Below are 14,433 nucleotides of genomic sequence, written 5' to 3'. Positions count from 1 at the left end.
ACTCCCAGAATTCCTGAGCCAGCCATGCTGAGGGGACAGGGAGAGGTTTCCAAGCTGGGCCATGCTGGCTCAGGAATTCTGAGAGTTGAAGTCCACGAGTCATAAAAGAGCCAAGGTTGCCTACCCCTGGCCTAGACCTAGGCTGCTTTATGACTTGTGGACTTCAACTCCCAGAATTCCTGAGCCAGCCATGCTGAGGGGACAGGGAGAGGTTTCCAAGCTGAGCCATGCTGGCTCAGGAATTCTGGGAGTTGAAGTCCACGAGTCATAAAAGAGCCAAGATTGCCTACCCCTGGCTTATACCATTTCAGACCAAAGAACCATTCTGGCTGAGGAATTCTGGGAGTTGAAGTCCACGAGTCATAAAAGAGCCAAGGTTGCCTACCTGACTTAGACTGATCGCTTTACCCGTCCCCCAAACTCCACTGAGCCACACCGAGCAAAATTGGAAACCAAAGGGGGAAAAAAAACATCTTTGGAGCGTTTCGATATATTTGGGGGGGGGGGTGAAATCCGTTCCTTCCCCCGCATTTCGCATAAACCGCCTGGCCCTTCCCGGCCCTGCTGCAGGCGACATACTCCAAACCTCATCGTCCCCACCCCACAGCAGCGGAGGGGACGATGGGACAGGCGGTGCCGCCTTTGCCCAGAGCGCTGGGCTCCAGGTAAAGCGGGGCGGGAGGGCGCTTGTGCGCTCCCCCCCCCCAATCTGGCCTGCAAAGAGCCCGGCTCTCCGGCCCTCCTTCCGGCGGGCGCCCGGTTGCCGAAGAAGGCGCGAGCCCCCCCCCCCCAACGGGGCGCTCAACGGCGGGCGGCGCGTCTCCAGGCGGGCCCGGAAGCTCGGCGGGCCGGGGTGGCGCCGCCGAGAGCGCGGGCTTGCGCAAGCCGAGCGGCCTCGGCGGGCTCATCCGGGCTTTGCGCGTGCCTCTGCGGCGCTTCTCGGCGCGGCGATGCCCCGCGGGGGACGCTGAGCTGGACAGCCGGGCCGGGCGGACCTTCCGGCGGGATGGCGATGGCGGAGGCGGCGCAAGAGGCTTCCGAGAGGTGCGTCTTGGCCGGGCGGGGGCGGGTGGGGCGCCTGTCCTTGACCCGGACGCCCGGATTCTGCCCGCTCCCCATCGGGCCCGGCCTGGTAGCCTCCCCGGCCCGGGACCCGCGTCTTCCCAGCCTGGCTGAGCCGGGGCTGGCCGACTTTGGCGCAGCCAAACCGGGTCTATGTAGGTCGGTGTGTGTGTAGAAGGCTGATTGAGGCCTGTCCTGCCTCCAAAGAGCCCCAAACAGGCCACGGCCTCTTGTAGGTGCCCGGCACGCAGCCCTTTCGCCCTACAAACGGGGCTCCAGACCGGTTTCTGGCCAAGCGTGTCTGCCATACGCACGTGCGCCTTCCGAGTCAGCCTTGACTGGCGGGGACGGTTGGAGGGGTCCCTGCAGCTTTTCATGGCAAGAATGTGGAGGGGATTTGCCCTGCCAGCTTTCAGAGAAGGGCTGGTGCAAGGTCACCCAGCTGGGGCAGGACTAGATTTCAGGGCTCCCGGCTGGTTTTCTTGATGACCCACTGGGTCAAACTGGATCTGCCCTACTTTCTGTTTCTGTTTAATGCTGATCACTGAGCTGTGTAGTTCTCTCACTTGAGCAACCACCGCTTGGAGGCAAAAGAAAAGGATGGAGAGGGTTTTGGGGTTTACTCCAGTTATGGTATGCAGATGACTATGGAGATTTATCAATCAAGTCATGGTTGTCCCAAAGGTGCTTTTTCCAAAAGGCAACTGGACTTTCTTGGGGTTTTTTCCTTTGAAAACATTTGGCTTCTCATCCAAGAACATTCTTCAGTCCTGAATGCCCGAGGGTTATTCCCAGGGGAAGGGCGTTCTCTGTGGGTGCGCCTGCCCTATGGAACCAACTACCCACAGAACTTAGGACTGCCCCCCCCCCCCCCCGACCTTCGCTCATTTCGCCGGGACCTGAAAACTTGGCTCTTCGATCTGTTTGGTCCAGACTGTGGGGTTGTTAATTTAACTGGGTTTTAGATTTACTCTTGGGGCTTGAATTTAATTTAATTGTTTTAATTGTTTTTAATTTTTTGTATTCATGGTTTTAACTGCCCTGTAAACCGCCCTGAGTCCTACGGGAATAGGGCGGTATACAAATCCAATAAAATAAATAAATAAAAATAGACTCAACTGAAGAAATTTCTTGGATGAGAAGCAAAATGGAGAAGGGGGAAAAAAACCAAGTTGCCTTTTGGAAAAAGCACTTTTGGGACATGTTATGCAGATGGATAAAGTGTTGTGTAGAGGGACAGTTGTGCCAATGGAATAGAGGGCCTAGGGATTACAAATCTTCTCCTGAGATTTAATATCTCGCCTCCTGCTTTGAGATAGTAATTTGGTTGTTCCCACTGTCACCACATATTTTCTGATGGTATCACGTTGGCACCATCCCAAAATATTTTTTTTTAAAAATAATTTTGGAAGGTTTAGGAGATGGGGAATTCTGGGAGTTGAAATCCACACATCTTAAATGTGTACATTTGAGAAACACTAGGTCCTTCCACACCCTGCCAATCTTACAGATAAACAAAATCAGACTGTTAGGAAAATATAACTGTAGAAAAATATTTCTCACTTTAAATCTCTAAGAATATAAATATTCACTACTAGAGGGGAATAAATGCGACTTGGTTTAAAAATATGCAAGAGAAATTGTAATTCTCCAAGCAGACTGCAAGATTAGGCTAGTATGGTACAATAGTGAGTTCTGCATGATTTCAGGAGAGATTCTCAAAGCATAAGAGAATGTCTTAAGTAAGACGAACATTTTTAGCTTGAAGAAAGTGTAAAAAGATGATAAACTTGATTTCATGTCTTATATATACAACTCCAAAAACAATGAGGTTTTCCTAGATCCACACCAAAAATAAACAAATCTCACACAACGTCCTGCCTAAATCTTGTTTATATTGAAAATAAATTACTCTTAAATCAATTATTTAAATGATTTGATTTCTGAAACTTCCAGATGTATCAGAAGATTTGCAGATATATTAAACCCCAAATCATCATTTTTTTCCAGCTTCTGTCCTCCAACTTTTCATGTTCTCTCTTAAGGTTTAAATTCTCCATATCCAACAAGGAAGAAGCTGGGTTTATCTGCCTTTGTGTACATAAATCAATCAGAATAGAGCTGGAAGGGACCTTGGAGGTCTTCTAGTCCAACCCCCTGCTCAAGCAGGAAACCCTATACCATTTCAGACAAATGGTTGTCCAGTCTCTTTTTGAAAGCCTCCAGTGATGGAATACCCACAACTTCTGGAGGCAAGCCGTTCCACTGGTTAATTGTTCTCACTGTCAGGGAATTTCTCCTTAGTTCTAGCTTGGATCTCTCCATGATTAGTCTCCATCCCTTGGTTCTTGTCTTGCCCTCTGGTGCTTTGGAAAATAAATTGACCCCCTCCTCTTTGTGGCAGCCCCTCAAATACTGGAACACTGCTATCATGTCACACCTTCTTTTCTCTAGACTAGCCATAGCCAATTCTTGCAACCGTTCTTCATAAATTTTAGTCTCCTTTCATCATCTTAGTTGCCCTTTGCACTTTTACCAAAGTCTCAATATCTTTTTTATAATGTGACCATAACTGGATGCTGTATTCCAGGTGTGGCCTTACTAAGGCTTTATAAAGCGGTACGAATATGATAGAATAGACGTTATAAAGTGGTACTAATTCATGACAGAGAGCACCTGCTCAAGGAAATGTGCATTGGGATTGTCTGATTCTGCTAACAAGCAAAGATTTCCATTCACAGTGTTGTGGTATTCTTACCTTTTGACACTGTCCAGTGGTCAAAACAGGTTTCCAGATTTTAAGAAAACCAATCAACCTTTCAGGATCTTTTAGGATAGGAAGGTACATTCCTTCTGGTTGTGCCTGACTTTGGAATCAAAAGTGGTTTGCCTTCTTCTGGGATTTGTGTATTATTTACTTACTACGTTGACTATGTTATGGCTGGTTTTTCAGTTTTCCAGTCCGCCTCCAACTTTGATGCTTAGGAAAACACTGTGCATAGAAGGGAGTGCAGTCTCCTGTTTTTCGATCTGCTTTCAATTTCTCTTCAAAATTGCTGCTGTTATTTATTTATTTATTTATTTATTTATTTATTTATTTATTTATTTATTTATTTATTAGTTGAATTTATATACCGCCCTATTCCCGAAGGACTCAGGGTGGTTCACAGGGCAATTAAAACAGTACAAAAAAGAATAAAATGGAATTAAATTAGTACAGGCCCACAATTCCTAATAACAATAAAATTAGTCCTCGACTTAACAACAGTTCCCCTTAGTGACCATTCAGAGTTATAAGGACACCGAAAAAAGTTACTTATCACTGTTCTTCACACTTGCGACCGTTGCAGCATCCCCATGGTCATGTGGTCAAAATTTGGACGCTCAGCAACTGACTCATATTTATGGCGGTTGCAGTGTCTTGAAGTCATGTGATCATATTTTGTAACCTGAGAAGCAAAGTCAGTGGGGAAGCCAGATTCACTTAACAGCCGTGTTACTAACTTAACTGCTGCAGTGATTCACTTAACAATGGTGGTAAGGAAGATTGTAAAATGGGGCAAAACTCACTTAACAAATATTTTGCTTAGCAACAGAAATTTGGGGTTCAATTCTGGTCGTAAGTCGAGGGTTACCTGTATTATTTTATATAGCTAAAAGGAAAACTAGGATTTTGCTTGTACAACATCGTGACTTTGTTCACACAACACATTTAAGCTGGTTATTGAATTCCTCAGTTTTCTGGTTCATGCATTATATTAACTCATGAATTAACCAAAGACTTTTGGTTTGCAGATCATACCAAGATACAAAAACTAACCATTGCATGGTATACAAATTGAATAAATAATGAAATGAATGTTGTGAAAGCATTACTGCTAGTCTTGACATGCAATAATATGCAATGAGATATGTGAACCTCAGCTAATCATATGTGGCTATTTCACACAAATTTAGCCTGTTTTTCCTCCACATTATTTGTTTTTAAAATGAAAGAGCCATCTTAGGCTCACCGAGAATATTATAGAAGTGTTTTTTAAAAAAAATTCCATTTATATCCCGCCCTTCTCCGAAGACTCAGGGTGGCTTACAAGCTTAGCAGTAGCCTTCATTCTATGTATATGCCTGCTTATTAGGGCTTTCACACACACCCCAAGCGGTGTTATTACAAAGTCAGCTTAATTGCCCCCAACAATCTGGGTCCACATTTTCTGTTTTCCTTTTTCAAATTAAAACGTTTTGCTTGCTTCAAGTATATATTTTCTTTTAATAGTGAGGATTTCTTCTTATGTGCATGGTAGTGTAAAAGAAATTAGTACATTTTTAATAAGAAAACATTTCCTTGACCTTCAACTCTGCAGCTCTGCTAAAGAATCATACTTGGTTGAAGCCTCCCCAGTCCATGAAAAAGCTAGATAAAGATCTTTATTGCACAGTAGAAAGAAGCCAGTAAATCAGATCTTTTCCTCTATCAGCATGAATGCATGTCTCCTGGGGAATTCTGGGAGTTGAAGTCCATACTGTACATCTTAAAATGGCTGAGGTTGAGAAACACTGGTGTAACCTTTTTTTTCCTGCAAAGCTGGATAACTGTTGGTTGTTGACATTCATAACTGACATCTCTGTCTCAATTCCCACGATTCTTGGCATTTCAGCTGAGAAAGCGTAATGGTGAAACACAAAGTTCCTGATTCAAATGTCATATTTGTTTGTAGTTGTTAAGGCTGTCTCTATCCTCTCAGTAACTACTCAGGCTCAATCTTCCTCTTATTATTAGATTGATATCCCCTCCTTTATACATGGTGAACATTCTTAACAGTCCTGCCTTCTCTTTTTCCCACAACATCCCTGCGAAGTGGGTTGGGCTGAGAGAAAGTGACAGGCCCATAGTCACCCTGCTGGCTTTCACGCCTAAGGTGGAATTAGAACTCACAGGTTTCTGGTGTCTTCACCACCAGACCAAATTGACTCTTGTTATTTGGGCTAATGCCTCCTAATTAGCAGTGGGCTAATGCCTCCTTAAGTAACACCAGCTGCCTGCAATTAGTGCAGGTTCGAGTCCCACCAGGCTCAAGGTTGACTCAGCCTTCCATCCTTCCAAGGTAGGTAAAATGAGGACCCAGATTGTTGGGGGCAATTAAGCTGACTTTGTAATAATGCCGCTTGGGGGGGGCGTGAAAGCCCTAATAAGCAGGCATATACATAGAATGAAGGCTACTGCTAAGCTTGTAAGCCGCCCTGAGTCTTCGGAGAAGGGCAGGATATAAATGGAATTAAAATAAAAAAATAAATAAAATAAATTTGGGAACATAAAACCTTCCAATGTAAACATGGTTGAGATAGTACTTCAAACCATGAGGCCATGCGTGGCAAAACTGGGACATGCTGGGTGTGTCTCATTTCAAGTTCCTCCTGTGCCTAAGGTGTAGTTCCAAACTTGTGAGACCAGCTTTGATATTAACATTGTTCAGCACTAGAGTTCAGACACATCATTATTACCGCGGGTTTGTTCAGAAATCTTTGCATCATTTCATTAATATGAGAAACTGGGTTCACTTCAGAAGCAGATTCCAGAGGCAGACCCCACTGTTTGGGAGAGTACAAGTTGATCTCAGACCAGTTGGTCGTTTAGACTTGGCACAGCACCATGTCCAAATCACGGTCTATTTGGGTAATGAAACGTCTGCAAGAAAACAGGCAAGCTCAGAGAGCAGCAAGGACCCCTCGTTTCGACCCTGAGCTACAGATATTCTCCTTTAAATGTTATCTCTTTTTTTCTGGACTTATAAAAGAGTCCCATAATATTTAGTGTAAGAGGAAGGACAAGTTAACATCCATCAAATTGAACCCAATTTTATTTTCTACAGCCACAGAACTTAAGATCTGAAATAACAGATGTTGAAATTGCAACTGCCTAAATTTATTTCAATATACTGTAAAAAAAAATCCTGGCTATAACATACAAAAATGGAAGGTTGCAGGTTGTTCATTTCTCAAGGGTTTGGAGAAGAAACTGGATAGCACTCTCAAGGGTGGTTTATAATTGGTTTTCCTGCACATTGGAAAACGTTGGAATAAGTGATCTTTGTAGGCCTTCCAGCTCCATGGTTTTTGCCTGGTCTCTGCCTTATTTTGGCAGTATAGCATATTATTGAAAAGCCAAAGATGTTCTGACCAAGAACTGTGCGTACTCTTTTCTACAAAGACCCTGCAAAGTGCAGCTGTCAAATCCTGCGCCGGACATTTGACAATTGAGGGATTTTTTTTCTGGAAGCAACAGTCATCAGGTGCCCAAAGTTAACCAGAACAGGTTGTGAAGAAGAAAAAAAGCAAGCCTTTTACAGGATAGTTTTGGTGCCATGCAGAACCTCATCTTACAGAGTTGGCCTCCTCCACCACTTCCCCCAAGATCTACATCCCTTCTTGTGGGGGGGGGGAAGTCTCCTAACTATGTCTCCAATTATTTATTGCAGGAAAATTTTGATCTTCCTGCTTGCTCTTTTGATTTAGCAGGACAAAGTGGAGGAGGGGATCACCCTTCAACACTTCCTTTCTCTTTCTCTCTCTCTCTCTGTCTCCCAGGCATTGCTGGGTGTGTTTTGCTACTGAAGGCGATGACCGGTCGGCCGAGTGGGTTTGTCCTTGTCGTTGCAAAGGATCTACCAAGTGGATCCACCAGGCTTGCCTCCAACGATGGCTGGATGAGAAGCAAAAGGGCAACAGCATTGGAAGCGTGAGTTGTCCCCAGTGTGGAACTGAGTACTGCATCGTCTTTCCCAAAGTAGGTGAGTGTAGAGCTGGCCAGGAAAGGCCCAACCACTGCTGGATAAATGCCCCCTTTCACTGACATGGGATCAGGTGCTGAATAAACACTGCATTTCCTCCAGAGTCGTTGCAAACTCTGTCTTCTCCACCAGATTGGTGTGGCTTGCACAAAATAAGACACATTGGAGACTTCAAATGACTGCTATTGATGTTTCCAATAATGGATGATTCAAGATATTTTCCCTTCTTCCTTCCCTGGTCTAATACTGCTCAGGACCAATGAGACTTATACAGGTAGTCCTCAACTTACAAACATTCATTTAGTGACTGAAAATACAACGGCAGTGAAAAAAGTGACAAGCGTCTGAATTTTGATCATGTGGCCACGGGAATGCTGCAGTGGTTGTAAGTGTGAGATACAAGTCACTTTTTCCATTGCCGCTGTAACTTCAAACTTTTTTAAGTCTGTTTTCTGAATGTGGCACAGAAGCAGGGGCCCTGGGTTTTGACTCCTGGTTTAGGATTCTGTTCTATACAACAGGGATCCCCAACCCCCGGGCTGCGGCCTGTTCAGAATCGGGCCGTGCAAGTGGCAGGCGTGCGTGTTCTTGCAGCGTGAGTGGCGGGTACATGTGCACGTACGTGCCCACCACTCAGATTCGCCTGATACACCAGTTGCGCCCCTTTCTGGACCGAGATGCCCTACGTACAGTCACCCACGCACTCGTTACCTCCCGTATAGACTACTGCAATGCTCTCTACATGGGGCTGCCCTTAAAGACCACCTGGAAGCTTCAACTGGTGCAGAGTGCAGCTGCACGGGTAGTGATGGGAGCACCCCGATACTCCCATATTACACCCCTCCTGCGTGAGCTGCATTGGCTACCGGTTGCCCTCCGGGTGAGATTTAAGGTGCTGGTACTTACCTTTAAAGCCCTACATGGCTTAGGCCCGGGATACTTGCAGGACCATCTGCTGCCGGGAACAAATTCCCATCGCCCAGTACGCTCACACAGAGAAGGCCTCCTCAGGGTACCGTCAGCTAGACAATGTCGGCTGGTGACCCCCAGGGGGAGGGCCTTCTCTGTGGGAGCGCCAGCCCTGTGGAACCAGCTCCCCCCTGAGCTTCGGATGACCCAAGATCTCCAGTCCTTTCGCTGTGGCCTCAAAACACTCCTTTTCCACCTGGCTGACCTGGACTGACAGGGCATTTTAATTATGTTTACAATTTTAACACTAATCTTTAATTTATTTCAATTTTTAATTTTAATTTACTGTACAGAGACCTTTAATTTTTGTTGTTGTTAGCCGCCCTGAGTCCCTCGGGAGATAGGGCGGGATATAAATCCCATTAATAAATAAATAAATAAATTGAGCTGCGCATACCTGAAACTCACATGGAACCATTTCCTCTTCTCCCGCCCCACACCGTCCGCAAAGCCGAAAAGATTGGGAGCCACTGCTATACAGATTGGCTTCTGGTCCACAAAGACCTCTTGTGATGCTTTGTCTTCTCTTTGCAGGACCCTTGGTCTATTTCCTGCAGCAAGTGGACCGGATTTTATCCAAAGTGAGCCCTTTTGCTGCTGCTGGCATTGTGGTGGGGACACTGTACTGGTCGGCAGTGACTTATGGAGCTGTGACTGTGATGCAGGTAAGACTTGATGTGGCAGCAGGAAAGGCTGCCCTTCCTTCCAAGACCCTCTGCGGAGACATCCCCCCCAAAGACTACGTTAGTCTGCAAAACATGAATGAAGTCCAGAGCCTTAGGCTGTTGGAGAATTGATATTCTCCATCAGGATTAATCTACTGGACAGGGGAGTCATGGATGGGTGGGGGCCAACATCTGTAAGGGAGCGGGACAAAGAGGCAGGCTTCAATCATAATACTGTGCCTGCTGTTTTCCCTATTTCCATTCACACACACATACTTGCCTCTGAAGCAGCCCTGGTGAAAACCAGGTAGAACTGGGTTTCTTTCACAATAGAAAAAAGACACAGACTAGAATAGAAAAAAAGATGGCAAAGAATGTGACTGGAGCTGTATATAGCAGTAGCTAGATTTAAATGGCACATTAACTATAGAGCAAGGTGTCCAATCTTGGCCACTTTAAGACTTGTGGACTTCAATTCCCAGAATTCCCCTGCTGTAGACTCAGAGCTACTTTTGATCCCATCCTGTTGCACTATAGCTCAGAAACAGCAACCCAACAGAAATCACACATTGCATGTGTGTAACAGGCTGGCTTTAGAATAGGCTTAGCCTGAGGTGTAAAAGCATTGTGGTTTATCAGCCTTGATTGATCACTTAATGTTCCAAGTGATGCAGACCATCATGGCTTGTCCATTCTAGGTCTAAAACAAACTGGCTTGCTATCCTAAGGAATTCAGCTAAAGAGTTTTTCTGAGCATGCAAGGCCTCTTTGAAAGAAAACAGTAGGCTGAAGGCATTCACCTGTTTAATTTCCTTAAAAAATGGGATGTGTCTCTTTTGTACATTCTTGGATATCAAGGGATGCTGCAACTTTGCTGTGCACTATATCAGTTTCTCACTTTTTAAAATTAAATTTTTAAAAAATCAAAAGTATCAGGTGTGGCCACAGACCCGTGAGAAGTAAGAAAAATGTCTGCTGGTATATTAGGAGCCACCCTCAACTTCCTATGTGTGCAGAAAGCTTCATTGACGTGTCTTTTTATTTTTATTTTTTTATTTCCTATTTCCTAACCGCCCATCTCTCTCAAGTCAGTGGCTACCTTCATCTTTATTTACTTTACTTTTACATCCTGCCTTTCATTCAGGATCTTAAGAGTGGCATTCAAACGTCCCCGTCCCCCATTTTTACAAGCAGCAACAACCCTGCAAGGTAGATTTGGGCAGAGAGAAAATAATTGGTCCAAAGTCCACCTCAACTGGCCAGAACTAAGATCTAAGCCAACATCTTCACCACTGATAGAGATAAGAGATAAGAGATGATAAGATAAGATAAGATAAGATAAGATAACCTTGCCATTTTTTTTTACTGTGGTCACAACAACACACATTAAAAATGAAAATTAGTTGCCCGCTCTCAAAGTGAAACACATACATGACACACACCTAAACATACCATATACAACATATGTGTAGACCCACACTTACATATACATAACAAATAAATATTAAATACTGTCCATCTTGAATATATAACGGAAGGAGGAAGCTTGAGGAGAACTATTTGTAGCTCAGGATTGAACTGTTGTTCCTTGGTGTTCTCTGAGTTTGTTGGTTTTCTTGCTGACATTCCATTACCCAACTAGGTAACATCATCAGTGCTAGAAGGGAGTGGGGTTTCTTCTTGATTCCTTAAATACTCCCACCAACGTTGATAGCGCAAGCCACTGGTATATAAACAAGAGAACGAACCCCACTCTGTTTTAGCACTGATGATGTTACCAAGTTGGGTACTGAAACGTCTGCAAGAAAACAAAAAACTCAGGGAGCGCCAAGAATCCCATATCTTCACCTCTGCTCACACTGGCTCTCCTGTAAAAGATGGTTTTGAATTGTGTGTTAGCACAACTATGCCACCTTTCATTCAGGAGCTCAAGACAGCACGAAAAGCCATCTCCCATTTTTTCCCCACAATAACCCCCCAGCGAGCTAGGTTCGGCTGAGTGACAGTCACCTGCCCAGCATCACCCGGAGAGTTTCTTTGGCTGAGCCGAGACTAGAATCTCGGCCTCCCCAAGGCTTGCGCAACTCCTCATCCCTCACTCATCTGCACAGGTGGTCGGCCATAAGAAGGGCCTGGATGTGATGGAGCGAGCCGATCCCCTCTTCCTGCTCATGGGGCTGCCCACCATTCCAGTCATGCTGGTGCTGGGCAAGATGATCCGTTGGGAAGACTACGTGCTCCGAGTGTGGCGGAAGTATTCCAGCAAGCTCCAGGTCCTACATTCCTGGGTTCCAGGTTAGTGTGTTCTTCTTCTGGGCTCCTACTTTGAAGTGATAAGGACAAGGATTTTTTTTTTGCGGGGCGGGGTGGGATGGAGTTGATTTTCTTGCATTATGGGGGGCATCTGCAAGTGGGGAGGTGTCATAATCAAGGTGGCAGCAGAATAATCCTTGGCCTTGACTCATGAGAGCAGTGTTTCTCAACCTTGGCAACTTGAAGAATTGTGGACTTCAACTCCCACCACTTTAACAGAGCTTCAGCATGGGAGTCGAACAGACTGGGAAATTCTGGACGTTGAAGTCCACACATTTTCAAGACTGAGAAACATGGCAAGGAAGTTAAGTCAGTAGCGATGTGTACTGCATCCTTATCCACATTAGAGATGGTGCACCAGGGTTTTAAGTCCTGCAAAAGGAATAATTTTGCATCATTTTGGGGGGAGGGAGAAGCAGCTGTGCACCCAAGAAGCCTTGTCTAAGCAACCAACTTGAGTCTCATTCTACCTGGCGTGCTCCATGTATTTTTAAGCATATCATTTTCACCTTAAGGACTAGAAGCTTGGATTTTTGTTTTCAGTATGTGTGTTCAAGTGTGGATTTGTGTTTTGGAGGAATCCCATAAATGAGAACTGAGGTTGAATCTCTGGCCAATGTCCAAAAGAGAATCTTTTCTGTGTGTTGGTGTTTGGGTGGGCACCTGCTGCAGAGGAGAATAACAGGACCTGTTGTTGGCTCTAATTGCCATTGTAGACCACCTATTAAGGCTCTATAATGAAGCTAAGAGATCAGCAGTTCAGTCCCTGGAATCTGGGAATCCAGTCCCTTTAGAGTGGTCTATTCTCCTGTTTTCTCTCCTCAGGAACCAGTCGTCCAATCCCATCGATACCTCTGGCCGAGTCACGCTACCAGAGTGACCACCTTTCCATCTCACGCACCTTGTGCGGGGCCCTGGTGTTCCCAACTATTGCCAACCTTATGGGCCGGGTCACATTTCAGAGAGTCAATTCCAACCTCCAGCGTACCATCCTGGTGAGTCAGGAGATTTGCTGAAAGAAAGCCATTAGCAGCAATAAATGTTTGGGTTGCCTTCCACAGAACTGGTCCCAGTGCAGTCCAACTGCATTCAGTAAGGAATCGCTGTCATTTGCTATTGAGCATCTCTCTCTCTCTTCCCCCTTCCCTTCCCTCCCCTCCCTCTTCCTGTCCCTCATAAACACACATACACAAACATTATAAGGTCAACTAAAATCTAGTCGTCTTTCAGCAGTCTCCATTGAAGAAACGTAATGGGAATAACTTGAGGAAAACAAGAAAAAGCCATTACCAAGACAATGGTCAGATAAAAGAGGTCTGAATCTGGGCCAGAACTATAATCTGAGAAAGCATTCCAGATAAGACTCGCCCTAGTTCTCACAAAGATAAAGGGAGGGAGGAAGCGCATTTACACTTGCAAGATTGGGACCAACTCTTCAAGGTAAACCAGGTTAGGAAACTAAAGTCAAATAAATAGGCTAATGCTGTTTTTTATAATAGAACTATTGTAATAGAGTCTTGCAACTTGGAATATGTTTCCCCCAACCTCCCTTTGTCTTAGTGAGAACTAGGGCAGGCCTGAGAGGCTTTCTCAGGTTACAGTTCTGGCTTAGACTCACATTTCCTTTATCTAATCATTGTCTGATAGTGACTTTTCCTCCTGAAATAATAGAAGGAACAAGAAAGCTTATTCCTTCTATCTGTTACATCACCACTTTGTTCATCCAGGCTTGGAGCTCAAATTAGGCTGTAGTATTCTTTAGAGCCGCAGCCCCCAATCTTTTTGATACCAGGGACCAGTTTTGGGGAAAGCAGTTTTTTTTCCCACGGACCAACGGCAGAAGGAATGGTTTCACAAAATACTATATCCCACACAAGCATAGATGAAGCTTTGCTCGCTTGTGTGGTGGGTTCCTAACATGCTGCAAATCAGTACTGGTCTGAAGACCAAGGATTGGGGACCCGTGCTTTACAGTGTTTCCGTTATTCTTGCAATCCTGATTTGATCGTTTTAAATTTAGCTAGCTGGGATTGTAAAGGTTGAAGATGACAATCTTGGAGGGCACCCAAACGAGGAAGGCCGATCCACCGCCTGCCATTTAATTCCCTTCCCTTCTCTTCTCTCTTGGTAGGGTGGCATTGCCTTCGTGGCCATCAAGGGAGCATTGAAAGTTTATTTCCGCCAACAACAGTACTTGATCCAAGCCAATCGCCGCATCCTCAACTTTGTAGAGAAAGAGAATGTGCAAAAGGACTTGGCTCAGCCCGAGGAAGACAGCGGTAGTGAAGTGGGGCTCAGCTAGGAAGAACAGCCTTGGCTTCTGCAGATCCTTCCATTCCCCCCAGAATAAGCGAATTCTTCTCTAAGAGAGATTGTAGCTCATCCAGCGTCATTCTTGAAGCAAGTGCCTTTTGGACAACCCAGATGTGGCTGCTGTGTGTTGTGGGGAGATGCTGACTTGGGTGAACCAAATCTCTGGAATCTTCTGTATCAGTAAACAATGCTCATTTCCAAGCCAGTTCCTTTTTTGTGTTCTGACCAGCTGGCCTTGCTCTGTCTTCTGTTTTCGCTCCGTCTGGTCTGAATCCTGCCTAGAATCTGTCCCTCGATCACTTTAGAAATCATAATTTCAATAAATC

General features: G+C 45.1%; 1 protein-coding gene across 1 annotated transcript; it reads left to right on the top strand.

Moving 5' to 3' along the window:
* The first annotated feature begins 715 nt into the window (after nt 1-715).
* LOC310643699 (E3 ubiquitin-protein ligase MARCHF5-like) lies at nt 716-14,308 on the top strand. The gene is made up of 6 exons (XM_083368216.1): nt 716-1,044; nt 7,645-7,847; nt 9,351-9,481; nt 11,593-11,776; nt 12,620-12,789; nt 13,926-14,308. Exons 1-6 carry the CDS (start codon nt 1,007-1,009, stop codon nt 14,094-14,096), a joined length of 897 nt encoding a protein of 298 aa, XP_083224342.1. The 5' UTR covers nt 716-1,006; the 3' UTR covers nt 14,097-14,308.
* The last annotated feature ends 125 nt before the right edge of the window (nt 14,309-14,433 follow it).

This window comes from Vipera ursinii (assembly GCF_947247035.1).
Source record: "Vipera ursinii genome assembly, chromosome: 8".
Classification (NCBI taxonomy): domain Eukaryota; kingdom Metazoa; phylum Chordata; class Lepidosauria; order Squamata; family Viperidae; genus Vipera; species Vipera ursinii.
The sequence above is the reverse complement of the archived record's forward strand: the minus strand, read 5'-3'. Positions and strand labels throughout refer to the sequence as shown.

Excerpts from the sequence above, each read along its gene's own strand:
- LOC310643699 (XM_083368216.1), top strand. The coding sequence starts at position 1,007 with ATGGCGATGGCGGAGGCGGCGCAAGAGGCTTCCGAGAG. Across the intron at positions 7,848-9,350 it reads CATCGTCTTTCCCAAAGTAG|GACCCTTGGTCTATTTCCTG; the intron begins GTGAGTGTAGAG and ends TTCTCTTTGCAG. Across the intron at positions 11,777-12,619 it reads CCTACATTCCTGGGTTCCAG|GAACCAGTCGTCCAATCCCA; the intron begins GTTAGTGTGTTC and ends TTCTCTCCTCAG.